The sequence below is a fragment of the Brassica napus genome, chromosome A3 (genome assembly GCF_020379485.1).
Source record: "Brassica napus cultivar Da-Ae chromosome A3, Da-Ae, whole genome shotgun sequence".
NCBI classification, from domain to species: Eukaryota; Viridiplantae; Streptophyta; class Magnoliopsida; order Brassicales; family Brassicaceae; genus Brassica; species Brassica napus.
The window spans coordinates 5,093,784-5,120,249 of NC_063436.1; the positions used below are offsets into that span (position 1 = coordinate 5,093,784).

At 40.0% G+C, this 26,466-nt stretch overlaps 10 protein-coding genes and 2 non-coding genes across 18 annotated transcripts; 9 read left to right on the forward strand and 3 right to left on the reverse strand.

Annotated features, from left to right (window-relative positions):
• The first annotated feature begins 205 nt into the window (after positions 1-205).
• On the forward strand, positions 206-3,988 carry LOC125599186 (ubiquitin carboxyl-terminal hydrolase 23-like). Of its 2 annotated transcripts, XM_048772673.1 has the most exons (10): positions 206-665; positions 747-861; positions 938-1,048; positions 1,129-1,301; positions 1,375-1,698; positions 1,789-1,914; positions 2,010-2,537; positions 2,568-3,114; positions 3,393-3,477; positions 3,569-3,988. In XM_048772673.1, the coding sequence occupies exons 1-10, from the start codon at positions 393-395 to the stop codon at positions 3,729-3,731; spliced, it is 2,445 nt and encodes an 814-aa protein (XP_048628630.1). In that variant the 5' UTR covers positions 206-392; the 3' UTR covers positions 3,732-3,988. The 2 variants fall into 2 exon arrangements, with proteins under 2 accessions (XP_048628630.1, XP_048628629.1); XM_048772672.1 differs by having other exon boundaries at positions 2,010-3,114.
• A 162-nt stretch (positions 3,989-4,150) lies between these two features.
• On the forward strand, positions 4,151-5,043 carry LOC125599283 (DNA-directed RNA polymerase subunit 5-like protein 1). Its single transcript, XM_048772703.1, has 2 exons — positions 4,151-4,450; positions 4,523-5,043. Exons 1-2 carry the CDS (start codon positions 4,241-4,243, stop codon positions 4,943-4,945), a joined length of 633 nt encoding a protein of 210 aa, XP_048628660.1. The 5' UTR covers positions 4,151-4,240; the 3' UTR covers positions 4,946-5,043.
• Positions 5,044-5,289: 246 nt separating this feature from the next.
• LOC125599299 (early nodulin-like protein 1) lies at positions 5,290-6,473 on the reverse strand. Of its 3 annotated transcripts, XM_048772713.1 has the most exons (4): positions 6,388-6,473; positions 6,144-6,287; positions 5,828-5,937; positions 5,290-5,736 (listed from the first exon to the last, which is right to left on the reverse strand). In XM_048772713.1, the coding sequence occupies exons 2-4, from the start codon at positions 6,161-6,163 to the stop codon at positions 5,384-5,386; spliced, it is 483 nt and encodes a 160-aa protein (XP_048628670.1). In that variant the 5' UTR covers positions 6,164-6,287; positions 6,388-6,473; the 3' UTR covers positions 5,290-5,383. The 3 variants fall into 3 exon arrangements, with proteins under 3 accessions (XP_048628670.1, XP_048628667.1, XP_048628661.1); XM_048772710.1 differs by having other exon boundaries at positions 6,144-6,467; XM_048772704.1 differs by lacking the exons at positions 6,144-6,287; positions 6,388-6,473 and having other exon boundaries at positions 5,828-6,066.
• A 180-nt stretch (positions 6,474-6,653) lies between these two features.
• LOC106443301 lies at positions 6,654-9,595 on the forward strand. Its single transcript, XM_048772701.1, has 5 exons — positions 6,654-7,158; positions 7,552-7,622; positions 7,707-7,888; positions 9,002-9,081; positions 9,171-9,595. Exons 1-5 carry the CDS (start codon positions 7,048-7,050, stop codon positions 9,363-9,365), a joined length of 639 nt encoding a protein of 212 aa, XP_048628658.1. The 5' UTR covers positions 6,654-7,047; the 3' UTR covers positions 9,366-9,595.
• Positions 9,596-10,778: 1,183 nt separating this feature from the next.
• On the reverse strand, positions 10,779-12,162 carry LOC106436801. 3 transcript variants are annotated; one of them, XM_013877752.3, is made up of 5 exons: positions 11,983-12,162; positions 11,825-11,894; positions 11,503-11,688; positions 11,388-11,427; positions 10,779-11,061 (listed from the first exon to the last, which is right to left on the reverse strand). In XM_013877752.3, the coding sequence occupies exons 2-5, from the start codon at positions 11,825-11,827 to the stop codon at positions 11,003-11,005; spliced, it is 288 nt and encodes a 95-aa protein (XP_013733206.1). In that variant the 5' UTR covers positions 11,828-11,894; positions 11,983-12,162; the 3' UTR covers positions 10,779-11,002. The 3 variants fall into 3 exon arrangements, with proteins under 3 accessions (XP_013733206.1, XP_013733211.1, XP_013733217.1); XM_013877757.3 differs by having other exon boundaries at positions 11,825-11,909; positions 11,983-12,150; XM_013877763.3 differs by having other exon boundaries at positions 11,825-11,897; positions 11,983-12,100.
• Positions 12,163-12,227: 65 nt separating this feature from the next.
• LOC125607675 lies at positions 12,228-12,422 on the forward strand. The gene has a single exon (XR_007338749.1). It is a non-coding gene; the product is annotated as a U2 spliceosomal RNA (small nuclear RNA).
• On the forward strand, positions 12,259-14,579 carry LOC106436782 (D-amino-acid transaminase, chloroplastic-like). Its single transcript, XM_013877730.3, has 5 exons — positions 12,259-12,730; positions 12,975-13,021; positions 13,257-13,423; positions 13,509-14,185; positions 14,285-14,579. The coding sequence occupies exons 1-5, from the start codon at positions 12,526-12,528 to the stop codon at positions 14,377-14,379; spliced, it is 1,191 nt and encodes a 396-aa protein (XP_013733184.1). The 5' UTR covers positions 12,259-12,525; the 3' UTR covers positions 14,380-14,579.
• LOC106436791 (shikimate O-hydroxycinnamoyltransferase-like) lies at positions 14,469-17,272 on the forward strand. The gene is made up of 5 exons (XM_013877741.3): positions 14,469-14,928; positions 15,007-15,185; positions 15,344-15,752; positions 15,879-16,930; positions 17,025-17,272. Exons 1-4 carry the CDS (start codon positions 14,469-14,471, stop codon positions 16,397-16,399), a joined length of 1,569 nt encoding a protein of 522 aa, XP_013733195.2. The 3' UTR covers positions 16,400-16,930; positions 17,025-17,272.
• Positions 17,273-17,357: 85 nt separating this feature from the next.
• On the forward strand, positions 17,358-19,223 carry LOC106436771 (shikimate O-hydroxycinnamoyltransferase-like). Its single transcript, XM_013877719.3, has 4 exons — positions 17,358-17,693; positions 17,781-17,959; positions 18,060-18,465; positions 18,538-19,223. Exons 1-4 carry the CDS (start codon positions 17,462-17,464, stop codon positions 19,053-19,055), a joined length of 1,335 nt encoding a protein of 444 aa, XP_013733173.2. The 5' UTR covers positions 17,358-17,461; the 3' UTR covers positions 19,056-19,223.
• Positions 19,224-19,303: 80 nt separating this feature from the next.
• On the forward strand, positions 19,304-19,498 carry LOC125607677. The gene has a single exon (XR_007338751.1). It is a non-coding gene; the product is annotated as a U2 spliceosomal RNA (small nuclear RNA).
• LOC106436739 lies at positions 19,448-21,137 on the forward strand. 2 transcript variants are annotated; one of them, XM_048772694.1, is made up of 3 exons: positions 19,448-20,530; positions 20,694-20,909; positions 20,997-21,137. In XM_048772694.1, exons 1-3 carry the CDS (start codon positions 19,850-19,852, stop codon positions 21,018-21,020), a joined length of 921 nt encoding a protein of 306 aa, XP_048628651.1. In that variant the 5' UTR covers positions 19,448-19,849; the 3' UTR covers positions 21,021-21,137. The 2 variants fall into 2 exon arrangements, with proteins under 2 accessions (XP_048628651.1, XP_048628646.1); XM_048772689.1 differs by having other exon boundaries at positions 20,694-21,137.
• A 614-nt stretch (positions 21,138-21,751) lies between these two features.
• On the reverse strand, positions 21,752-26,154 carry LOC106436754 (very-long-chain aldehyde decarbonylase CER3). The gene is given in 12 exon segments (XM_048772674.1): positions 21,752-22,162; positions 22,265-22,438; positions 22,652-22,762; positions 22,850-22,892; positions 22,894-23,042; positions 23,137-23,244; positions 23,334-23,590; positions 24,381-24,508; positions 24,826-25,045; positions 25,262-25,521; positions 25,598-25,821; positions 25,930-26,154. Coding segments are annotated over 12 exon segments (1,893 nt in total). The 5' UTR covers positions 25,978-26,154; the 3' UTR covers positions 21,752-21,991.
• Between the last annotated feature and the right edge of the window lie 312 nt (positions 26,155-26,466).

The following is a 26,466-nucleotide window of genomic DNA, read 5'->3' on the forward strand; positions in this document are numbered from 1 at the left end:
GGCCCATAATAAAACTTTTTTCATATTAAATGGGCTTTTATGTTTGGGCTCGTTAGTAAAACGCAAACCTAACTTAAAGTCCACTCTATAATACTTTTTTTGCGTTGACCGGGTGATAATCCGGCGCGGTATAGACCACCGTAACAGAAACAGAAGCTCGTGTCCTTTGTTTTGTTTTGTATGAAAAAAAACACAAGTGGCAGCCTGTATTGTCGGGATGGGTCTTTGCTAGGGTTTAATAGCGCGTTGCAGCTGCCACTCGGACCACTCTCTTTTCGAAATTAGCCGTAAAAGCTATCATCTTTCTCTACACAGTTTTTTCACTTCCGACAAATCACAAAACCGTGTGTCTTGTCTTAACGCTAATCGCCGATTCCTCTAGATTTTGTCGAATGGAGGCTGCGAGTAACGGATCCTGCGCCGTTTCGTCCTCTTCAGCTTCAGCCGTTTTTAGAAAGATCGAGTTTCACCCCGCGAGGAAGCCCTTCAATGGCTTCTCCAACGGTAAATCCGATTTCAAGATCGAGACTTTGAATCCCAGCTCCTCCTCTGCCAACAAGCAAGCCTTCTTCTCCTCACCGTCCTTTAAGAAGCGAGACGGGTCTGATTCGTTGGAGAATGGATTAGATCGGGAGCTTACTTTTAATAGAACCATCCGCAAAATCGTGAGTTGCTTTTAAGCCTTCCCTCTCTTTCGTTTCTCGTGCGAATTTTTGATAGATTAACTGATTTGTGGATGTGTGTAGGGTGCGGGTTTGGAGAATCTTGGAAACACATGTTTTCTCAATTCGGTGTTACAATGCTTGACATACACTGAGCCGTTAGCTGCTTACCTGCAAGACGTTGGTCATGAGAGACGCTGTAAGTTGCATTAGATACTCATAACGCTATGCTTCTTGCTGGTTTGATTGATTTATGAGCGTGGTTGTTTCTCTAGGCAACGTGGCGGGGTTTTGTGCTTTATGTGCAATGCAGAAACATGTCAGGACTGCTCTTCAAGCCACTGGCAAAATAGTAGCACCGAAATATTTGGTCTCAAACCTGCGATGTATGTTTCTTCAGACCTTGTCTGCTTTGCCAATTACTAATCAGACACTAATGAGTATTCTCACCTGCTTAATTAATTAGGCGTTTCGAGAAACTTCAGAAACTGTCGGCAGGAAGATGCACATGAGTACATGATCAATCTCCTAGAGTGCATGCACAAGTGTAGTCTGCCTTCTGGTGTGTCAAGTGAATCCTCCGATGCTTACAGGAGCAGCTTGGTGCACAAAATATTCGGTGGTAGCCTCCGTAGTCAGGTAAAGTAACAACCTCTATGATAAAGTTTAAAATTGCCTAAGCGTTCTCTAATGTTGTGTATTTTATTTCCAGGTGAAATGCGCCCAATGCTCACATTCTTCCGACAAGTTTGATCCGTTTCTTGACCTGAGTCTAGACATTTCGAAGGCTGATTCGTTGCAGAGAGCGCTTACGCGTTTCACTGCCGTTGAGCTTTTAGATGATGGTGCAAAGGTTTACCAGTGCGAAAGATGCAAGCAGAAAGTTAAGGCTACAAAAGAGCTGACTGTTTCTAAAGCACCGTATGTTCTCACTGTACATCTCAAGCGGTTTGAAGCGCATAGATCCGAAAAGATTGACAAGAAAGTCGAGTTTGCATCTGCAGTTGACATGAAACCTTTTGTCAGTGGTCCCTATGTAAGTGTAAACATGTTCTAAGAGTTGTTTGGATAAGATCATTGAGCTTCATGGTTTCCCTTATAACAGTGCCGTACTTGTGTTGAACAGGAAGGCAATTTGAAGTACACTCTATATGGTGTCTTAGTTCATTATGGTCGAAGTATCCATTCTGGTCACTATGCGTGTTTTGTTCGCACTTCAAGTGGCATGTGGTACTCCCTTGATGATAACAGGGTAAGGCATCAGTGTTGTACGTTCTTTGGGTTGCTTTTGATAACCTGCTTGTTGACGTGGCTAGTACTAAGTTCTTCGTTACATTGTTGCTGTAGGTTTTGCAAGTTAGTGAGAAGAATGTGTTCAACCAGAAGGCGTATATGCTTTTCTATGTTCGTGATAGACAGAACACATCCCCAAAGAATGTGGTTCCCATGGTTAAGAAAGAGAACCTTCCGACAGCAAGAGCTTCTGTGATTATATCTTCTTCTAACAGAAATGATCAAGTGAGTGGTTCAACAGTCATGAAAGCATCTTGTTTTAACGGTCTTGGTGCCAATGGTAGAGCACCCTTGAGATCATGTGATCAAGGTGCTCCTGCTGTGTTTAACCAAAAAGATTTGAATGCCAAAGAGACTCAGAAGGATCCCCCAAGCAGTGTGGATGCGAAAGAGATCCTGAAGAGGGAAAATGGTGCCGCACCCTTGAAATCATGTGGTCTAAGTGCTACTGCTGTCTTATCCCAAAAAGATTCAAATTCCAAAGAGAACCTTCAGAAGGAACTGCCACTATCACAGGCTAATGGGGAAGGATCTTTGGTAAAGGAGAAGATGAAGGCTGCATGCGCGACACTACCAGGGAAGGCTTCCCCTCTACTGGATGGCAGCAGAAACGCTCAAATTCTTGTGAACTTGCCTACTTCTGTAGCTAATAAAGATGAGGAGACTCTCAACACAGCAAGAAAGACTCGCAAGGGTAAAACAAAAACCCAGCAGGTGGGATTAAAACTTTTTAAGCTGGCCCTTGGCGTACGCAAAAAGATGAAACAGAAAAGGGGGAGATCAAGTGCTGTTAAGGTTATTCCTGAGGAGCTCCGATCCAAGAAAGGAGCTACAGATCAAGAGCGTTCAACTTCAGAGATAACTAGCGAAGTTGCTTCTGGCTTGCCTGGGAAGGATAACATTGTCAGTGTCCATAATGAAAGGAATATGAATAGTAATGGGAATATGTTGCTTGGCTCTGCGACTGGAGATCTCAAGGAGAGAGCTAATCAAAATGGTGCCGTTCTTGCGTCAGACCAACAACCACCGTTGAGGAGTTCTGACTTATCTAAAGCAAGCCAAATCGCCAAAAGAAAGAGAGAGTCGTCAAAAGATGAACAAATCGTGTTGCAAAAAGATGAGCCGACGATTCTCACCCGGGGTTTGCCGGAGACAGTTGGTAAGTTTCCCGTTTTCTCCTCTTATGACATTTAAAAATTTGGTAATTCGTACTGCTAGTAGCTAATGATCGCGAACTCAGTTAGGAGATAACACTTGTCATCTGTGTTTTAAAAAGCGCTAGGCGCACTAAGGCGATATGCTCCTAGCTTTGCGCCTTGCGCCATGTCATTCTCCAACTCTGAATTTTTTTAAGAACAATCAAACCTTCAATAATGCCTCAAAGAGCTTAGTTTATGTGATTGTTTTTGATGGAGTTAAGTCTTATAACTAATGCAGTTGCCAAATGGGATGAAGAAGTCTCAGCTTCTAAGAAGATGGGAAATAATGAAGGCACCAAAATCGGTTACGTAGCAGATGAGTGGTGAGTTTGAGGTTTTATGTTATTTGCTTTGGGTTTGGTTAATATCATTAGGAAGTTGGTTTAACACATCAATGGTATTGGAATGTGGCAGGGATGAAGAATATGATAGAGGGAAGAAAAAGAAGATACGGATTAAAGAAGAGATGTATAAAGGGCCAAACCCGTTCCAGATGATTGCATCAAGGAAACAAACTGATACCAAGAAGAAATGGACTCAACGCATGAATACTGCAAAGACAGGCTTACGGATATGAATAAGCCTATAGACATTTGCAATCCACTTGTTGGTGTATTTGGCAGAAAGTAATGTTAACAACAGAGGAAAAGAGAGAGGCTATACACATTGGAGATTTTTTGTGATATATTTTCCTTTCAGTTTTGTTTTGTTTTAGTCTCTAGCAATGCAATCTTTTATTCTACACAGGTGCTATTTTACTCCTTGTGGTGATATCCTCATGAAATAACATTTTAGTTACCATTGTAATAAAAGAGACGATCATGTTTGTGTCTCTTTTCCTCAGTTTTGTTTCATTCTCCACAGGTTTTGGTTCATGCTATTTTACACCTTGTAGTAATATATCCTCATGAAATAATACTTAGCATCAGAATTAGAGATTCAGATCTATAAGTGAACATCCAAAGAGTTAAATATAAACCATGGTATAAACACTAGAGCCCCTAAACCCTAGTAAACCCTCTTTTAAAGCTCACCTCTATCTCACTGGCCGTCATAACAAAATACTAAAAAAAAACGTAGAAGAGAATGTCAGAGGGAGAGGATGAGATCACGAGGGTCTTCAAGGTACGTCGCACGGTGTTGCAGATGCTGAAGGACAGAGGCTACAACATAGAAGAATCTGACATAGAGTTGAAAAGAGAAGACTTCGTTCAAAACTTTTGCAAAGCTATGAACAAAGTCAACAAGGAAGCTCTCTTCGTGACAGCCGACAAGGGACCAAATCCAGAAGACAAGGTAACACATCTAATAAACGACATAGTCATAATAAAAAGTTTTATACTCAAATCTTTTGACTCTGGTGTGTAGATTTACGTGTTCTACCCGGAAGGTCCTAAGGTGGGAGTCCCAATCATTAAAAAAGACGTGGTGATGAAGATGAGAGACGATAAAGTCACTCGTGGGATCATAGTTGTTCCACAGCCCATTACTGGTGCAGCCAAGAACGCTATTATAGAGCTGAACAAGATTTTAACTATTGAAGTCTTTGAGGAAGCTGAGTTGGTGACTAACATCACCGAGCATAAACTTATTAACAAGTACTATGTACTTGACAATCAAGCTAAGAAGGAACTGCTTCAAAAGTACACGGTGCAAGACACGCAGCTGCCACGTATCCTTGTCTCTGATCCTGTTGCTAGATACTATGGACTCAAGAGAGGGCAAGTTGTTAAGATTAGAAGAACTGATGCTACTTCTTTGGACTATTATACCTATCGATATGCAGTTTAGTTTGTAATCTTGGATTTGGATTTTTACAAACCTTGCTTGTTCAATGTTTTTTATTTTATTTGTTATAATAAGGGATAAAAAAAGTCACTATTTTCATATATGCAAGTCCACTTGTCTCGGTCGTATTTGAGACGGACTGCTCAGATTTAGTAGACTACGAATTAATTCTTTTCAAAGTTTACAGGAAAAGTTTGTTTCATGACCAAAGGAGCAGGTCCGGACTCACTAGCAAAGAAGGTTATGATCAGCTGCTTATTATTTTCTCATTTAAATCAAATATGGTCAGATGGAAGTGTTCTTCGAAATAACTTTTCGTCAAGAACTTGATCTAATTGTATGCGTAGTTGACAAAATAAAAATTATTGTCTGAACCAATTTGGGTCATGTTACATTGTTCCATGCAGTGATTGCATTACAGTGATCAAAGAGTTAAGAAGACTAAACCAAAAGGACTAATGGAAGAACAAGGAAACAAACAGTTGCAATGGATCTTTGTGCTTGGTTGATCAGAACATGATCACTTCCCTTGTTTTTTGTGACCGGAGCGGTTAAAGGAGCATCAGCTGCATAGCTTCTGTTGTGATTTGGAGACAAGACAACAACAAGAAGCTTCTCTCCTCTTTGGCAATACCCTTCTTCGCCACTGATGAAGTAAAACGGACCTGATCTCTTTAGCTCTATCTTTGTGTGACCATCTTTGTATCCTCTTATAGGTTCTGATCTGTCGCATCTCTCGTAGTCTTTTTGACTCACTTGCATCACTGAGTCATTCTCCGCATTGTATTTCCACACTGTTGAAAGACAACAAAGAAGTATATGAGAAAACAGAACATAGCCATGTAACCAAAGGTCCAAAGTGAAGTGAAATGAACTACTACTTACAGAGAGAGTCTCCAATTTTGAATCTTGTCCTCTCTGACCATTGGTTTAGTGTTTCTTCTGTAGACTCTGGAACTTTCCATGTGTTGGACTTGCCTCCCACTAGAATCTCCCTGCCTTCACACAACAAAGACAATAACAGAAACAAATAACATATCATAAGCGAAGACATTGTGAGTTTTTGATGATGTTTTTTGTGTGTTTTGTGAATTCGCCAAATATATATATATATATATATATATATATATATATATATATATATATATATACAGTAGAGAGAGAGAGACAGATATTGGCTTAATGAATCCAAATCTCTTACATGAACCAAAACGTGACCATCAAGAACAAAGCTCGTGAAATGAAAGAAGCTAAACGTTACAGAGAGCTGTGTGTTAATTGTGACCAAAACCCAAACACTTTCACTATTGCGTTTACCCTCCTCCATCAGCTTGACGGGTCATCGCTGCATTAAACACACATTAGAATCATTTAAACTATTTTTATTTTAAAGCAGAGTAAATGGAATGCATGTGACAGGGAAAAAAAACTCTAAAACCCAGCACCAGTTTCCACACAAGACAAGTCAGAGTTTCTGCACAATCCGTATATAATATTTTATCAAGCTTTTTTTTTCTCGTCCACCGTCTTGACTTTTCTTGATAATATTTTCATAAAGACTGAAGTTTATATCTCAACCTCCAATCTCATCGGTCTCTTTTTCAATGGACCCAGAGTTTGAATGGTTTATATTTTTACAGAGGACAATGGAGCACAAGAAACAAAAGAGAGAGACGTTTTCTTCAAGATTTCTCCAACAAAACTCCATTTAAATAAAAGAAGAAGGTGGTTGTTGATAATTTTGAAAAAAGAAAGAAAGAAAAGTTAGCTTTTCTCTTGACCCAACACCACCAAATAAGTGCACAAGTCTGCTTCCATCTTAATCACTGCTGTCTTAACCCATCCAAGAAAAGCAGTTTTGCTTTTATTTTTTATTTTCCTTTCTCACAGCAACACCAACAACAACAACATGATGTGTCCTTGTTTTCTGCTTCTTTGTCCTTCTCTGACTTCTCATAAGCTTGATATTGGAAATACAACACGAAACCCAGAACCTTCCTCTCTCTCTCTCCCTCTCTCTTCCCATTCCTTCTTTCAAGAACTTTGTCTTCATCTCTACATCTTTCCTTCTGTGATTCTGTAATAACACATCTTGTGTTCATCTGATGAATCCAACTCACGCCGAGTTCACTACCTCCAACCTTTATCCTTGTGAGGATCTGAAAGTCAGACTTAGGCATCACAGCCTTATGCAAGACTATCAAGAACTTCATATGGTACCAACTCGTTTTTTTTTTCTTTCTTGAGTTAATAAATGAAGTTTCAGTTTATGGGTCTGGTCTATACTGTCTCTGGATCTGAGAATGTCTAAATGACTTGTTCAAAATATGTTTTTTTAACCTTGATCTGTTCCACCTGAAAAATTTGGATTATGTTTTTTTTTTTTTTCGTGTTAAATAGAAAGATGAAACATTAGACTCTTACTTTGTTTTGTCATGTGTAGCTATGCAAATCTTTGTTAGTCTTAAACTGATCAAAAGAGTCTTTTGCTGTGTCCATTTTATCAGAGGACTTTGTCTTCTTAGTGTTTGTTTCTCTGATCTTTAAGATCACTTGGATCTATCTAATATAGTTTAACGCGTGTTGCTGTGTTGTTTTATTACACAAAGGATACTGTAGCAATGAGAAAAAGGTTAAAGACTATGCGAGAGAGGAAGGCAACGCTAATGGCCGAAGTCAGGTATAGATACTTACTTTCCCTGACGATGTATCCTATTATGTCTTTGATGTTGTTTTCTCTCAAGTGTTTACGTTTGTTAATCAGATTTCTGCGGCGGAGATACAGACATTTGAGACAAAGAGACCAGCCTGTTAAGCAGCCACCAGGTGTTAAAAAGGTCAGAGGAAGATCAAATGGTGGGAAGAAGAGTAAGACGCAAATCGTTCGAGTTGAAGTGTCTCCTGATAATAAGAGAAGTGAAGCAGAAGTTAAACATGTTTCACTTCCTGACTTTTTTTTTTTTTTTTGCTAAGAATGTTAATATATCATAAAGATAGAGATTGTTTCTTACAAAAGATACTAATCTATACAACACAACGCCCTGGCAAAAAAGAAAGTAAAAACAGGGTAGTTGGTAGGGTAACATCATATTGGAGTCCAAAGGAGTCCCATAAAAGAACAGAGGCGGAAAGCCATAGGATTACAGCAGCCAAGACGACATGAGGTTTATGAATTTCTTCCGCTTCCTCAGAACATTGATGGCGTTGATGACCTGTCTGTTGATATCCTTAAACACAACCAGAGGAGGAGTGATAGCTTGATTATGGAGCATGTTGTTTCTCTGTCGCCAAACAGAGTAAACCAGCGATTGGGTCACCATCATTTTAAGCACAGTAGGAACTGAAGGAGCCGGTGCACGAGCCCATTGCATAAGGTCCGACCAAGAGGTAAACCGTGGCACTCGACAGCGAATCCTTAGCTGGATCTCAGACCAGACAGTCATCGCATAGGAGCAAGTTAACATAAGATGGTCTCTTGATTCAGGGGCATTAGAGCAGATACAACAGCTCAAGGGCACCTGCATACCCCAGGTGGAGAGCCTGTCACGTGTTGGTAGCCTGTTAAGGTTCGTTACCCACATGTGAAAAGCGTGCTTTGGGATGGCTCCACTGTACCATATCTGTTTTGCGCTTTGCTGGATAGTACCCCTTGGTCTTAACACTTCCCAAGTTTTAGAGGAGGAGTAAGAGATGCTGGTGTGACCATTAGTTTGCCATCTGTAGATGTCAGGACCTTTGTCCAGCGAAGGAAGAGAGGTTGCTGAGAGGAAAGCATGGAGCGAAACCTCTTCTTCAGACCTTGGGTTAGGCAGTCTCCAGGCTGTGGGAGAGCAAGCGGCTGCGACTGGTGCATCTATCCTGATCCTCAGCCTACGGGTGCCATCACGCCCAAATACATCAATTAGGGGGCCCATTGAGGTCCAATTGTCGAACCAAAAACTAGTGGTAAGGCCATTGTTAACTTCGCTGAACAGAAAACCAACTGCAAGGTCCCGGAGTCTGAGCAAACCTCTCCAGTTCCAAGACTGACTTTGGGCTTCCTGCTGAGTCCAGCACTTCCTGACTTAAACCACACGGGAAATGAAACCAAAACAAGTCTTGAGAAAAGAGTCCCGTTGTTTGATCTAAACCAAATATCTGTAAGCATCATCTTTCACTCCCCCAATGTGGACAAATAAACCAACTTGTCTTTAGTCTTGACCACCACCTCTTATATTATTGATTATAGGGAGAAGAAGAGGAAGAAACAGAAGCAGGGAACAATAGTGAAGAAAGAATGAGAGTGGAAGATAGTAAGAGAATAAGCATCATCGAGATGCAGCAGCAGAAAGAGATGAAGCTGTCTTCTTGCAGGGATGGAGAAAACGGATCAAATAAGAGGAAAATTTCATGGCAAGATCCTGTTGCACCTCTCAGAGTCTAAAAGTCAAAGAATACTTTTCTTCTTCTGCAAGTCAACGTATCTTTTAACATATAATTAATATACAGCTTCACATCAATTTAGCTGCATCATTTGCTTATCTTCTCCGTTATCCAATTGTGGCTTGAAACTTGAAAAATCTTGTCAAGTTCTTTGAAGTGGCGCCTTTAGAGAAGACTAGAAGAGACATTGTATATTGGACATGTGTCGTTAAGCAAATTTACAGAAAGCGATCCAAAATGTCCAGGAACAAGACCAACGGTCAGAAAGTGTTCAAACGTGTCTTAAAAGAAACATTTCGTGTATACCGAGCACAAAGACAAAGCACTGAGTCCGAGTTGAAAACAAGAGCCTGGAAAGGTACTTATTCTGTGTAGGCTAAGAGTTTATCCAAAATGGTTTGAGCTAATTCCCATTTGGATCAGTCCATGTAAAGAAGACACAGCCCGTTTCTTTCTTCCAAAAGAAGCTACTGCTTTCCTCGAATGGAATATGTATGTCAGAAATGGCATATAAAACAGAAAATAACAAAAACAGAAATAAAAAAAACATTTATCAGAGCCAGGTTTCGATCCTGGGACCTGTGGGTTATGGGCCCACCACGCTTCCGCTGCGCCACTCTGATTTGTTGCTTAAATACCATAGGTACGGATAATAACACATCTTCAAATGCTTCAACTTGTCCAGGGTAACTGTGTAACTCAATAAGCTTTATCCTGCAGGTTCATAAGATAACATAATCAAGCTCAGCTGTCCTATGTATCATAGAAAATCATTTTCATTATTAGAATTTGAAATACTTACTATATAAACATGCACTCAGGGAATGATATCCAAGACCATTAAGTTTTCGGCTAAAATGGATATTCTCTGAGAACAGCAAATAATCTAATGAGTGAACATTCTTCTGATCAATTGTGTAATCATGGAACTAAAAGATTCTTCAACAGATCCCAAGCTCCTAGCCATAGATATCAGCTTCTTTGGTGAAGCTTGGGCATGCCAAAAAGAGCATCTTGTTGCGATAAGATGAAGGAACGAGTACACAAGTTAGCTTCATAAGTTCAAAGCAGCCTTTCTAATAATAGGGCATTGCAGCTTAGGATTTTAGATGTCTTTTTTTTTTGCAACTCAGGAGTTTAAATAATATAACCTAATATGAAATCTACAGCCTGCTGTGACCAATTGCTGAAACTAAAGACCTACTGAGATGTAAGAAGCGAGTTCTTTTCAATGTTGCAAAGCATGTAAGAGTCCCATATTAAGGGAAGAGCTAAAGCTACAAAGCCTAACATTGGAGTCTGCTTGAGACAATCCCAGAAGTAAATCTATAGATATCCGTAGCTGCTCTGCTTCCTCTTCATATTCTAGTTCATTGTAACTCCTCAGAGGCAGCAATTGAAAACATGTGAGAGATAACATGAAAGACTTCACTGACAACTTATAATCTGCAATTCGCACTTCCAAATCTCAATATCTTTACTTACAACAATTGTTTGTAACAACTAAAGAGGCGTTATTGATACAAGCAGAGAGAAAGATACAACTTGAAGCGTTTATAGACTCCTCCTCGTGTTAACACCATCAATCTTTTCTCCTGTTGAAACAAAAGGTTCTCCTGATACAGCCTATTCCATCCATCATGCAACAGAAAAGTCGGTGGGCTGTGCAATGTCAACATCCTCAAAGTCGCCATCGTCTGCACAAGAAAGAATGAATCAATGATAACAATTGTTGTAATTAACGAGGGCTAAATATAAGGGATAAGGGATATAAACAACAGAACCACGTTCAGCTATATCCAGTCACAAAGGTTGTAGAGATTGCAACGTTTCAACAGTCTCGATACAAATCAATAGAGTTTGAAGGGGTTCACAGACCAAATAAACATATAAAAAACTGTGGTTACTAGTAAACCAAGATGTCTATTCCATTACGACTAGTCCAGGCTACATATATACCCAACAAGGGCGCTATATTAACCAGAGTACTACAAGGAGCAAAGGAAAATAAGGGGTCAAATACCTTTCCTCAAAGTCAGAGCCACGACTGCATCATTCTCAACCTGAACAACAAAACAAAGAATATAGTAACAACATTGGAACATATGACTATATGAGACACTCAAAATGTTTGATACCTTCTGCTCGGCTAGAGATTTTGAATCCTCTAATACTTCTTCGGTAGACATTAAGATGAGACGCTGGTTGCTGACTGGTTGCTCAATGAGGGTACAGAGTCTTTGTTTAACATCCAAAACAGTCTCTGTGGGATCGCATTGGATAAAGTAAGTGGCTTTCATGCGCTTCACACGGATATACATGGCCTGCAAACAAGATCAACGCAGACTAATCAGTCCCAAGGCTAAAGCTCTCAACTTTCCCAGCTAAATAAGTATACAACGATTGAATAAATATGACTGTGCTAAGAGAGATAAAACCCATCAAACTAAAACATAGTACCATGGCAAGACAACGACTGAACAATCCTCTCTTCTTCCAAAGCTGATTGCGATTACTCTTCGGCAAAAAACTGCTTCAGAGACGCCTAAAGATTCAGACTTTCGAATACGATAAGTGAATTCGAATGATCTAGATCGATTAAGGATGAGGAAACTGACCACGAGGATGGAAGATCTGAGAAAGTTTGGCTTCTTCTTCTTCTTGTTCTTCTCGGACTCCAGCTGAACAAGGCAAGAACGAAAAAGACTATTGTCGGTTAAGCCTCGTCTAAACCCGCTAACCGAAAAAGAGTGTTTTGATTTGTCTTGTGTTACTCTTTTAAAAAGTCCCACATCGGTCACGAAATAAGAATGGAAGGCATGAAGAGTAGTATAAAAGAAGAGGCGAAGACACTGAACAAATCATACCTTTCTCGGCCTTTTGGCTAAGATCAAGTGTAGTATCTGTTCTTATCAGTTTAATATCTGATATGTGGCCCATCGGGTCACACGATATTAACTCTATTTTTTAAGGGAAGAGGTCCATTAAGATAGCTTGCTATCTGGGTCTCTACGAGTCGCCCATGCGTTGCACTACTGCACGGGCTGGCTCATCCCGCCAAATATACAGTTTAATTTGGGCCTCTCGTAAATATCAGTGAGATTGCGAATTAAATCGAAGTGGGCCTTTCGGCCCAAGTAACTGGCCTAAACTTATCTACAATGCTTTTTTTTGAGTCAGATTCCAGCTCACTTTTTCAGATGACATCTCGATTCGTTTCATTCCCTGAGCCTATCGTCGGTTTCTTGCCGGAGCTGTCGTCATTTAACACTTGGAATCTCCACTTTGTGTCACGAGCTCCATGTTCTTCAGGTCGTCATGGCTTTCGACTCCCTCGTACACGAGGAAGGACTCTCATGTGCTCAGGTTCGAAATTGGCGTCATATTATAGCAACTCGTTTTCTTAGTGATGAAATATATTATACTCCTGCCTTCCGACTTTTACTTCACGGTCTCTAACCTTTGATTACGTGGCTTTTCTGGGCATTGTTGTCTGGATTGGGATTTGTTAAATCAGTTGTTATTTTAGTTACCATAGAATTGTTCGAATTGATGATTTATTATATAGTCTTATTGGGATTTTGAGAAATCTGTATCCTTTTTTGTACAGGTTCGAGCTCTCACTCGTGGAATGTTCCTGTTCTTTCCAGCAATGAGGTAGTTTTGGTTTCTTTGTTCCCCTTTTTTGCTATTACATGTCTGTTGCTTATCCATTATGTCTTGAAACAATCATCAAAGCTGTTCTCATTATGTTCATTTGACAAAAGTAGGCTGTGTTCTCAGTTTGTCAAAAAAAAAATATAGATGCAGAGGTGCTGTAATGATTGAATCATATTTGTTTGTCGGTTTATGTTTCTGAATCGTTGATTGTGTGTATCACTATGTGTACAAGGTTGTTGAGAGGCTGAAACTAGTAGGAGAAGGAAAACAGTTCTTGGCCATGTACTCGAGCGTTGTTGGCGGAATCACAACTGATCCAGCAGCTATGGTTCTTCCGTTGGATGATCACATGGTTCACCGTGGTCATGGAGTCTTTGATACCGCCATGATCGTTAACGGGTCAGTCTCTTAAAGTATCCCAAACCTTTATTAGTCTTATACTCAATCATCTCAGTTTCGCTTTTTGTGCCTTGGAACCAAGCAGACACCTTTATGAATTGGATCAGCACCTTGACCGTATCATACGGTCTGCATCCATGGCTAAGATTCCACTCCCCTTCGACCGTGAAACTATCAGAAGGATTCTCATCCAAACCGTGAGCGTTTCTGGATGTAGATATGGCTCTCTAAGATACTGGCTCTCTGCTGGCCCAGGAGATTTCTCACTATCTCCATCTCAATGTCCCAAACCATCTCTTTACGCCATCGTGTACCAAAAGGACTTCACCGTTGACCGAAGAGGTGTCAGGGTAGTGACATCCTCCATCCCCATCAAGCCTCCAGAGTTTGCTACTGTGAAAAGCGTTAACTATCTCCCAAACGCGCTCTCGCAAATGGAGGCAGAGGCCAAAGGAGCGTACGCGGGTATTTGGGTGGATAACGACGGGTTTATAGCAGAAGGTCCAAACATGAATGTGGCGTTTGTTGTTAACGGTGGTAAGGAGCTTGTGATGCCGCGGTTTGACAATGTTTTGAGTGGGTGTACGGCGAAGAGAACGATTACACTCGCTGAACAGCTTGTAAGCAAGGGGATGCTTAAGAGTGTGAGAGTTGTGGATATTACGGTTGAAGATGGAAAGAAATCTGATGAGATGATGCTTCTTGGGAGCGGTGTTCTCGTCAAACCTGTGATTCAGTGGGATGATGAAGTTATTGCTGATGGTAAGATTTAGAAGCTTCACTGTGCAGAATCTCTTTCATTTATCAATTTTTTCACGTTCTTGTTGATTAAAGATGGGTTTATTGTTTTATCTGACTCAGGTAGAGAAGGTCCTATAGCAAAGGCGCTACTGGATCTGTTGCTGGACGACATGATCTCTGGTCCACCTTCTGTCCGTGTGCTTGTTCCTTACTGAGCCAAACCATTCTCTTTGCTCATCACAAATAGACAACTTTGTTTTTTTTTATTGCTTTGCTGTTACTGGAAGTTGAAGTTTGTATTTACATGTGTCCTGACTCAGAAGCAACTGTATCTATGGTTGTAAAGATCCACTTCTTAGTGGGACCCATTTCTGACATTTTGTTGTTGTGTCTACCCCCACAAACTTCTTTTCTATTTGTTCTTTTATCTTTTCCCAAAACTGAGTTGGTGACCAAAGTGGTAAAGACTTTCAGGCCTTTCTTCTTTAGTCTCCTCCAGATTCTCTTTCTCGATCAGCTCAGGTTCATGAGTCATATGAAGATCCGGGTGAAGCAAGCTAGCATCGTGAAGCCAGCTGAGGAAACACCTATACACAGTCTATGGCTTTCCAATTTGGATCTGATACAAGTGAGGTTTCACATGGGCATCCTCTACTTTTACAACCCTTGTTCCTCCTCAAGTCTTCCCAACACGCCATCCCTCATTGATTCTCTGAGGAAGGTTCTTGTCCTCTTCTACCCTGCCGCTGGGAGGCTACAAAAGGGTAAATACTTCTTACCGAACCCTGATTACACATCTCTTATCATTTTTTTATATTTTTTTTCTGCTTTATATGTGGTAGATAAGAATGGGAGGTTGGAGGTCCTATGCAATGGAGAAGGAGTATTGCTTGTAGAGGCTGAGACTGATTCTACTATTCAAGACGTTGGCTTACTCACTCAAGCTTTGGATCTCTCTGAACTTGTACCTACTCTTGCCTACTCAGGAGACATCTCCTCTCTGCCACTTCTTCTCTTTCAAGTAAGCTTTTCCACATCTGTTTCTTTTAAAACTGCTTTGTTTTGTACATGGACGCAGTGAACTGTTGATTTATATTTAGTCTATCTACATTACACGCACATGGACTCTATGAACAATAATTTAACAGATAGCTTTCTGATTTTTTTTTTTTTGCAAAGGTTACATATTTCAAATGTGGAGCCATCTGTATTGGAACCTTGATACACCATACATTCGGGGACGCTGGCTCTCTTACATGTTTCATGGAAGCATGGTCTAGAACTGCCCGGGGACTTCCCGTTACGCCAACTCCTTTCTTTGACCGCACAATTCTCCGTGCACGAGACCCTCCCTCTCCTGTGTTTCCACACACTGAATACCAACCACCTCCTTTTTACAATCCTCCCGTGACATCCTTGGCTTACAAATCAAATCCTGACTCCGATTCTGGAGTTGTCAGTCTCAAGCTCACACGTCTCCAACTAAGAGCTCTTAGAGCCAAAACCGAGGTTGCTAATCATAAGTCGATCAGCACATATGAACTTCTGGTGGCGCATATATGGCGTTGTGCTTGCTTTGCGAATGAAGGTAACTAGTTTGATCTTGTTGGAAAAGCCTTCTCTTGATGAGAATCCAGGAATGAATGATTCAGCTCTTATCTTAACACTTGCCCAACATTCTCACTTTACACTTTCTTTCTTTTTTCACCAACAGGTTTAAGAGAAGAACACTTGACGAGGTTGCATATAATACTTGATGGGAGGTCAAGACTAGAACCTAAACTTCCACAAGGATATATTGGGAACGCTCTCTTTCATGCTCGCCCCATATCCCTGCTGGGTGATCTTCTGAGGGAGCCTTTCAGCACAACAGTGGAGAGAGTTCATGGAGAGATAAGGAAAATGGACAACGAGTATTTGAGATCAGCTATTGACTGCCTAGAGAGACATCCTGATCTCGATCAGTTGGTTCCTGGTGAAGGTAATCCGATCTTCAGCTGTGCAGCAAACTTCTGCATCGTCAGTCTACGTAAGGATACTTCTGCTTATGAGTTGGATTTCGGATGGGGTAAGCCTTTCTTCAAGAGAACTTCACATTTGAATGAAGGGAAAGGTTTTGTAGGTATGAGTTTAGACGAAGAAGGAAGCTTTATTGTGTTCATGTGCTTAAAGAAGACTCAGCTTAGTAAGTTCCGGAAGCTCTTCTATGAGTTTCTCAATGTATCTGCGTTGTGAACTTTTCATCTCAGTTGTGTTTGCGTGTTTAAAGAAAACTCAGATTGGTTCATGCCGCAAAATCTCAAGTTTAAGTTATCTTTATAGTAAATCACATGTAAGGGTCAATGATTATTAAGTAGTACAAACATATGTGAAAAGTAGTCTTATACTATGAAGATCAGACTGCGCTCTCACAAATGGAAGCTGAGGCCAAATGAGCATATGCGGGTATTTGGGTGGATAACGATGGGTTTATAGCAGAAGGTCCTAACATGAATGTGGCGTTTGTGTTAATGGTGGTAAGGAGCTTGTGATGCCATGGTTTGATAACGTTGTGAGTGGGTGTACGTACACCAAGAGAACGATTACACTCGCTGAACAGCTTTGTAAGCAAGGGGATGCTTAAAAGTGTGAGAATTATGGATATGACAGTTGAAGATGGAAAGAAAGCTTATGAAGATGGAAAGAAAGCTTATGAGATGATGCTTCTTGGAAGTGGAGTTCTCGTCAAACCTGTGATTCAATGGGATGAAGAAGTTATTGCTGATGGTAAGATTTAGAAGCTTCACTTATCAATTTCTGACGTTCTTGATGGTTTATAAATGGCTGATTGAAGATGTGTTTGTTGTTTATCTTGACTCAGGGAAAGAAGGTCCTAGCTAAGGCGCTACTGGATCTGTTGCTGGAAGACATGAGTTATATGGTCCACCTTCTGTTCCTGTGCTTGTTCCATACTGAGGCAAACCATTCTCTTTGCTCACCAAAGACAATCAACTTTGTTTTTATGTAATTGTTTTGCTGTTATTGTAAGTTGAAGCTGTATCCAAAACATACAATTCCGTTTATCTATAGTTGTAAAGGTTCACTTCTAAGTGGGACCCGTTTCCGACATGTGCTGTGTAGCGTCTACTCCACAAACTTCTTTTCTATTTTTCTGTCTTTCCAAAAGTGGTAAAGCCTTTTTAGACTTTTCTTATTCTTCAATCTCTTCCACTTTCTCTGTATCAATCAGCTCAGGCGTATTCTTAGCCTCGTCTTAGATTTCTTATGAAGCAGGAGCCTTAGAGGATCGTGGATCAGATGAAGATTCATGTGAAGCAAGCTACGATCGTGAAGCCAGCTGAGGAAACACCTAGACACAGTCTATGGCTTTCCAATTTAGACCTGATACAAGTGAGGTTTCACATGGGCATCCTCTACTTTTACAACCCTTCTTCCTCCTCCTCAAGTCTCCCCAACACTCAATCCCTCATCGATGCTCTGAGGAAGGTTCTTGTCCTCTTCTACCCTGCCGCTGGGAGGCTACAAAAGAGTAAGACTTCAAAAATTCTAATAAAGCCCTGATTAACCAACCTCTCTTGTCATTTTTTAATGTTACTTTCTGCTATATATGTGGTAGATAAGAATGGGAGGCTGGAGGTTCTATGCAATGGAGAAGGAGTATTGCTTGTGGAAGCTGAGACTGATTCTACTCTACAAGACATTGGCTTATTCAATCAAAGTTTGGATCTCTCTCAACTTATGCCTACTCTTGACTACTCAGGAGACATCTCCTCTGTACCACTTATTCTCGTTCAAGTAAGCTTTGTTATATGGTCTATAGACATTACATGCACATATGGACTCTATGCACAAACAATTAACAGATTGGTTACTGTATATTTTTTTTTTTGCTTAGGTTACATATTTTAAATGTGGAGCCATCTGTATTGGAAACTCAATACACCATACGTTCGGAGACGCTGGCTCTCTTGTATGTTTCATGGAAGCATGGTCCAGAACTGCTCGGGGACTTCCAGTTAAGGTATCTCCGTTCTTCGACCGCACAATTCTCCGTGCGCGAGACCCTCCTTCCCCTGTGTTTCCACACACTGAATACAAACCGCCTCCGTTCCACAACCCTCCCGTGGAATCCCTGGCTTACAGATCAAATCCTGACTCTGATTCTGGAGTTGTCAGTCTCAAGCTCACACGTCTCCACGTGAAAGCTCTTAGAGCCAAGGCAGAGGTTGCTGATAGTATGTTTAGTACTTATGAGCTTCTTGTGGCGCATATCTGGCGCTGTGCTTGCTTTGCAAATGAAGGTAATGAACTTGAACCTTATCAGGAAGCTAAAAGCTCTTACTAAGACTTGCCTTAGGATTCTCACTTTACAGATTTAGGAGAAGAGCACTTGACGAGACTGCATATAATAATTGATGGGAGGTCAAGACTACAACCGAAGCTTCCACAAGGATACATTGGGAACACTCTCTTCCACGCTCGTCCCATATCCTTGCTTGGTGAGTTTCGCAGAGAGCCTTTCAGCACAACAGTGAAGAGAGTTCATGAAGAGATAAAGAAAATGGACAACGAGTACTTGAGATCAGCTATTGACTCCTTAGAGACACATCCTGATCTTGATCAGCTGGTTCCTGGTGAAGGGAATCCGATCTTCAGCTGTGCAGCAAACTTCTGCATTGTGGGTCTACCCAAGCAGACGGTTTACGAATTGGACTTTGGATGGGGAAGGCCTTTCTTCAAGAGAACTTCACATATGAACGAAGGGAAAGGTTTTGTGGGTATGAGCTTAGACGAAGAAGGAAGCTTTATTGTGTTCATGTGCTTAAAGAAGACTCAGCTTGGTAAGTTTCAGAAGCTCTTCTTTGAGTTTCTCAATGTATCTGCGTTGTGACAATCCCAAACTTTTGGACTCAGTTGTGTTTGTGTGTTTAAAGAAGGAAGCTTTCTTGTGTTCATGTGTTTAGAGAAGACACTCACCTTGGTAAGTTTAGGAAGCTCTTCTATATGTCGGCTTTGTGACAAAATCGAAACCTTTTATCTCAGTTGTGTTTGCTTTTTATTGTCCCACAACGGTAAGTTGAGCTGGTTTGGAGAAGAGAGGAGTAGTATAAATAAAGATGCAATACCTCATAACAAATCATACCTTTCTCGGCCTTTTGGCTAAGATCAAGTGTAGTATCTGTTCTTATCAGTTTAATATCTGATATGTGGCCCATCGGGTCACACGATATTAATTCTATTTTTTAAGGGATGAGACCCATTAAGATAGCTTGCTATCTGGGTCTCTGCGAGTCGCCCATACGTTGCACTATTGCACGGGCTGGCTCAACCCACCAATAATCTAGTTTAATTTTTGTAAATCGGCTTCTATGCCTCTATTTGAATAACTTCCATCTTCTGTTGAGCCCTATTAATCAGTTAATTAATTCAATATCAATTAAGACAATGCTTAAAACTATTGGCCATTTTCTGAAAAAAACAATGCAAAGAGCTTGTCCGCACGTTAACATGTCCCACTCCTGGCCCAGGAGTGGACTTTGGACAATACTTGGTTGGCTTTAGATCTCATCTCTTCTTTCCCGCTTTCTTATCTCATAGGTTGAGAATCTCACGTTGACCATAGATCAAACATATACGAAAAACACCGCAAGTTTTGAATCGAAGATTTGTGATAAGAGAGAGAGGATGGTGGAGAGAACGATGAGTCTAGGTGTGGGAGTCAACAAAGAAACCATGCGGGCGCAGCAGGAGCTTCTTCAGAAGATCACTCATGAGCTGGACGCTGAACGGGAAGCCTCTTCAACAGCAGCTTCAGAGGCCTTGTCGATGATACTACGCCTCCAGGGAGAGAAAGCAGCGTTGGAGATGGAGGCTAGTCAGTACAAGAGAATGTCCGAGGAGAAGATGTGCCACGCTGAGACTTCTCTGACGCTCTTCGAAGATCTGATTTACCGCAAGGAAATGGAGATGGCGTCTCTTGAGTTTCAGGTTCAGGCTTACAGATGCAAACTACTCAGCCTCGGCTGCGCTGATGTACAGGCCAAGGAGAAGAAAGGTGTTGAGAGTAGTTCTTTATCTCCTCGTCAAGACTTGAGCGCGTGTTGGGAAGAGATCAGGAGAATAGACGATCATGTTAGAGAGGTTTCGGAGTCGAGAGACGTTGCCAAGGGATCTAAATGGTCGTTGCTTAGGTGTGGGTCTATTTCACATGCATTGGTTTCACAGGTGAGTAATACTGTCCTCGAGTCAGCCAAGAGTGATGTCAGTTCGATTATGGAGATGATCAAGAACCCTGAAAGGTTCTCTGCTTCAGACGAGGTTCCGAGGACCAAAGAGAGCCTTACAATCATCTCGGAAGAAAGAAATGTAAGTCGCCGCTTTTGAAACTTTTGGGACTATAGACAATTTATTAAAAGTTTGGAGGCATAAGACAATGCTTCAACAGCCTATGTTCAGGACCGGTCCTGGTCATTATCATATTTGCTAGAAAAATGGGTCAAGTGTTAATAATAAGTAGAAATAATCACAGGTTGGAGGCAAGATGGTTAGTAGTGATTACAAGAGAAAAGTCAGTAAGCCGCCAAAAGATACGAGCATTGAGGCTGAGCATATGAGTTTGCTAAAGGAGATTAGAGAGCAGATTAGTGAAATGCAGTCAGAGATGAGAAGTTTAAGATCTGAACTGCATAAAACTCGACTTGTGTCCCATCGCGAGGAGGATCGAGCCATTAACTCAATCCAAGAGGTAATAATCACTGTTCTTTCTACTTGATAAGAGATTCTTGAAGTGATATTCAAAACTTGTACACATTTTGTTTTGTTTCCTGAATAGGTCATGATTCACTTCTGGCTTTAGAAGCTACATTGCAGCGTTGTTCTAGTTTCACATTCTAAGATATTTAACCTTCCAAGAGTAAATCTCTAGTATTTGTATGAAACTACATTAATATTGTGAGAGAAAAAAAATCTAACATCTCTGCCTAATCTAAAGAGACATGGATGGTAAAAGAAGTAACTAAAGTTGATCACCATTGATGGTTCTTTCATCCCTAGAATAATTATCTTAGATCAAGAATGGTGCCTCTCAAACACTTTTAGTGGTAGACATGACCACAAGTCAGCATGCATTGCTCTTGTAAGCTGCACAAAGAAGCATTAGGCCGTTCTGGATCAGAAGCTAGATCTCTTTGGCACTGCTTTATTGAGCAAAGAGGGACTTGTTGAACTCGATGTACTGAGTAAATCAGTGTCCGGTTTGGTTTGTTGTTCAACAATGTCAGAACAATGTTTTTGGGTCGTAAAACATGAACAGAAAGGTACCTTTTAGGTATTATGTTCCTTTGAACAAAAAAAAAGTATTCCTCTAATATTATTTTTTTTATTTTTTTTTTCAAAAGGTATTCCTCTGATATTCTCTTCTTATATATATTAAATATTGAGGAAAATTTTAAAAGTGGATATTCCCTCAATGATTTTTGAAATTTTTATTTGTTTCACGAAAGTATAAGCTTTATGTTTTCAAATATTACATTTTTTTGTGTATCCATTTTATCCTATTAAATTAAAACAATTAATATCTATGATCAATTAGTTCTTTTGAAATTATGATATTAAAAATCTTTATTTTTGGTATGACAAACTTATTTTGAAGTGTGTGAAAATTGTAAAACATCCATTTCAGTGGAACATAGGAAATACATTTTAATAAAAGGTGAATCAATAACATAAGGTGAAATTCAACTTGTTTTCCATGCTTGCATTTTTCACCTGTACAAAGAATGGCCAATCTTGGAAGAATCAAAGACAACATCAAACGGTCTCTCCCACTCAGTCTGTGAGTGAAGATAGAGAGCTAAGACCGTGTCTCATGGCTGCTTCCCACACCAGATCAATACGTTCAACGTCAACGGCTCCAACCTCATGATGCTCCCAACCCTCCAACATATGAACCAATCCTCCAGCATGGCACGCATGGACCACCCCTCTGTCCATCGTGTACTGCCACAACAAAATCACACGCACACAGAGATTTTTTCCGGTGTGCCAAAGAGTTAAAGAAACAAACAAGAATTCGATTGTTAACAAAACTGTTCTTTATACCTCGCAGGTTCCGAGTCCTTGAACGTCTTTTGGGAGCCTCACTGCTGCTAGTTCGTCGTAAGTATAGTTCCTTCTAAACTTGAGGATTGGTGGCACCACAAACTGGTGGAAATGCGTTCCTGCAGGAGCCCAGCTCTGCTCCCTCGGCGTTAACCATTTCCCAACGATCCAAGTCTGCATATATATATATTACAAACCACCAAATATTAAATTATGGTTTCCAACTTTAAACTAATCGGTGATAAGTGGATTCGTTCATTCGTTTTATATATTAGCTAATTACTTTTCTAACTTACAATGTGGAATTTAATTCATTCATTAACACCCAAAATCAATATATTTACGCAAAAAGTGAAAACCAGTTAGAAATCATGATCAATACAGTACCTTGCAGTGTTGGGCAGAGTTATATTTGGTCACTTGTACGAGGTAGTTCTGGAACTCAGCAGGAGCTTCTTTCTGAATATTTTGGAATCTCTCCGCTGATAATGTCAACATCTGTCAATTGTTCCAACATCTCTCAGACTTTGGAAATACTATAGAAAAACGTATCTTTGAGACAATAGGATTAGTAAGAAAACTTACGAGAACTCTCACTCCCCGACGACAGAGGTAAAGAGCGATGGCAAGTGGCTCCTGTCAAGAACACCTCTTTCACATCTTTTGGAACTCCATTGAGAATCACTGCTGCGGTTAAAGTGTTGCCGTGGACCACACGAACTCTAAGGTCAGGGTGCTTGTTAACAAACAACGTTCCACCACCATTTAAAGCTTCGTTCTAAGAAAAAAAAACAAAACAAAACTAACCCTTTTAGTGACTCACACTCACACAAAAGTTTCAGGCTTTTTGAGATTTGGGTTCTGACAAAAACCTTGTTCAGAGCAGCCAAGCTTATAACTTTAACACCAAGCTTATCAGCTCTCAGAATTGCCGCCTCTATATGATTATTAATGCCTTGTTTAGCAAACGGTAAGAAGTACTGCCAGAAGAGAAAAAAATACTATAAAACAATCTGTTCTCTCTATTTTCAAGGGCAAAAATGAACCAAAAAAAAGAGAGAGGCATTACGTGGAAGCCAACTCTTGGAACGACCCAAGTCTGGCAAAGATTGTTCCTGAGGGTGTAGAAGGTGAAAAGAAATGTCTTTGACCAAACCCACATGGCCAACGTTACCATCAACGTCACTGGCCACAGCGGCAGCAAGAAGAGCCTTGTCGTGTATGGCATTGAAGCGAACGATCTAAACACGAATGGCGAGTGCATCGCTGACATAATATCTATCCCATGAGCCAAGAAAACAAACTCCGGCACTCTCTTCGGTTCCCCTGTACATGGAGATACATTTTGCGGTCAAGCAAGTGGATAATGATGATGTCCGTTAAATAAGTTGACTCTGGGGGGGGGGGGGGGGGGGGGGTCGGGTTTGACATTGATCCAATGTTTTGAAAACCGGATTAGCAGTCAGACCGTTCTAGCTATAACTCGCTCGTCTATGATTACTGATTATGTTAAAACCGTATTTCAGTTAAACCGCTAAAACAAATCAAAAAACAAAACCGGTCAAACTTGTCCAAACTGATGATCAAGCTCAATTCAAAACAGTTGAATTTCTCAAATTTAAGTTATAAATTTTTTTTCCAAATATTTTATATTTTATAATTATTACTGTTGTTAGTTATCAGATTATGAAAAAGACAAAAAATAATTATTGTTGACAATAATATCTTATACTTAATATTTATATGGCTATTTTTTTCAAATTTGAAGAATTTATCTATCTAAATTATTTTCTATTGCATTTATATATTACTTTATGATTATAACATTAGTACCAATATTTTCTACACAATTATAGGTTAATTATATACTGGAAATATATTTTTATTTAACTAAAATAAAGTAAAACCGTGATTGGATCGGTCCAATCCATTGATCCAATGACAATGCCAAATCAAGGTCTTCCTCAAAAATTTGCTTAAAATTGTTTGGTATTCAGTCCTTAATATATTTTTTGCCATCATTCATGCCTTAATTAATAGCAGATACTAAAGTTTGGTAACAGCTTTCTGTGTTAAAGCTTTGGGGTATATATGCAAACTAGTTACGCTATATTACCTGCAGCCAAACGAATCTTCTTTTGGAGTTCCCACGAGTTTGGGTTTAGTGTGTTGCCCAAAACATCAAAGATAGGCATAAACAGACAAAAATTAGTCCCCATGTCTTCGTGATGCAGACCATGGTACCTGCATATTCCCAACAAGAAAAATCAACTTGAACATTTTGACGATCACGATTCACAAGTAAAATCGTTATAGATGCAACTAGAAATGTGAAACCACCAGTTACTTTCTATACACATCTTTGCCAATGTAACAAAGTCACGTTAGTATGTTCCCTTATTCAGTGAACAACGTTAGAGAGCCTTTATTGGAAACATATGGTGCGGAGCCACCCAAAGAAAACGTAACAAGAATGAAAAACATGTGAATATTTTGCAGAAAGGGTAAGATAAACGTTAACAACATACGTTATTATATAAAAGAAAAAAACTAAAACATACGTTGGAGTGTAGATGAGATATCGTAGGATTGGAAGAGACTCAAATAGCTTGTGAGAGAAGATCTCTACGTTACATTGTCCTAAACATCTTAGGAAGTCAAACATAATAGCGTATCCATAGATCAAGCTTATTGATCCAACACCTAACAAGCAAGAAACAATCAAAGGAACTCCAGCTACTACACAGAGGAAAAGGCTTTCCAGTAATGTCGCATTATTTGCTGCATCCAACATATCATATATAGATGTTATTATTACATCAAACAATAATAAGATTTATTAGTGAAAATGGTTAGGAGATCGTTAACTCAAAACCAAATTAGGTTAGAACTCTGATGACACATGAATAAAACCTTTCTTGTATCAGAACTCTAACCTATATTTTGTTTTGATTAACAATCTCTTAATCCCTGGGATCTCCTAACAAATTTTTTTACCAGTCATGGGATTTGGAACAGGAGATGAGTGGTGAAAAGAGTGGTAATGCGTGAAGAGGTAGTTGTTACGGTGAACAGATCTATGAAGAAAGTAGTATAAAGGCTCTGAGAAGGTAACGTGTAGCACAAGCAACATGATGAGTCCTTTCGTGTTCCACAGAGGGATGGCCAGAGGGATAGTACTGTTAATCATCATCAACGGAGGAGACATGTAACAGATCATGGTAGCTAGTACTGCTTGCAGAAGTATGTAATTGTCCCTGAAATAAAACTTATAGAGATCAAAACAACAGAAAAACAGAACGCAAAGTGGTTATGAAAATGGTTTGACTTTACCAGTGCCATTCGTGATCAATCTGTTTGAAGTCAACACCATTAGGGTTAATCCTTAACGTACGAGTCAAGAAAAGCATGTTGTTGTAAGAGCTCCAAAAGACGTGTACGATTCCTTTGAGTCCACAGCTGATGAGGATATTGAGACACCAAAAAGCCCTCGAGTAATCTTCTTGGTATGCTAATGAATACACTACTTGTGCAGCTAACGCAGCGTATAGAAGATACTTCACAGATAGAGAAACACACACACAAGCCAATGAGATTCAGAAGAGAAACCAAACGTTTGAAAAAACTTAGAGAAAAGTTTTGTTTTCTTTAAGAAAAAACCAAACCTTTAGATTGCCGTAGTTTCCCCAAGGCCAAGCTGACAAAGTAGCCATTCTTCTTCTCTCAAATCTTTACGGTTACTTCCTCTCTCTCTCTCTCTCTTCGTTGTTTATTGTTTTGCTGTTAATTGTAAGTTGAAAGTATATCCAAAAGTGGTCCTGTTTCACATGCAGTTCCATTGTATCCAATCCACGTTGTAGAGGTTCACTTCTAATTAGTGAGGACCATTTCCGACGTTTGTTGTGTAGTTCCGTCCATATTCCACAAACTTTTTTTCTATTTTTCAGTCTTAACCAAAATTGAGGTGGTGACAAAAGTGGTAAAAGCCTTTGGAGATTGTGGAGCAGATGAAGATAGGGGTGAAGCAAGCTACGATCGTGAAACCAGCTGGAGAAGGCCCATCAAGATAGCTTGATATCTGGGTCTTCATAAATCGCCCATGCTTTGTTGGACAAAATAAAAAGAACACAATGCATCTGGAAATTTAAGACAACATTCACTTATATAGACTTCTTACGTAACCCTAAGACTTGTGACTTTTC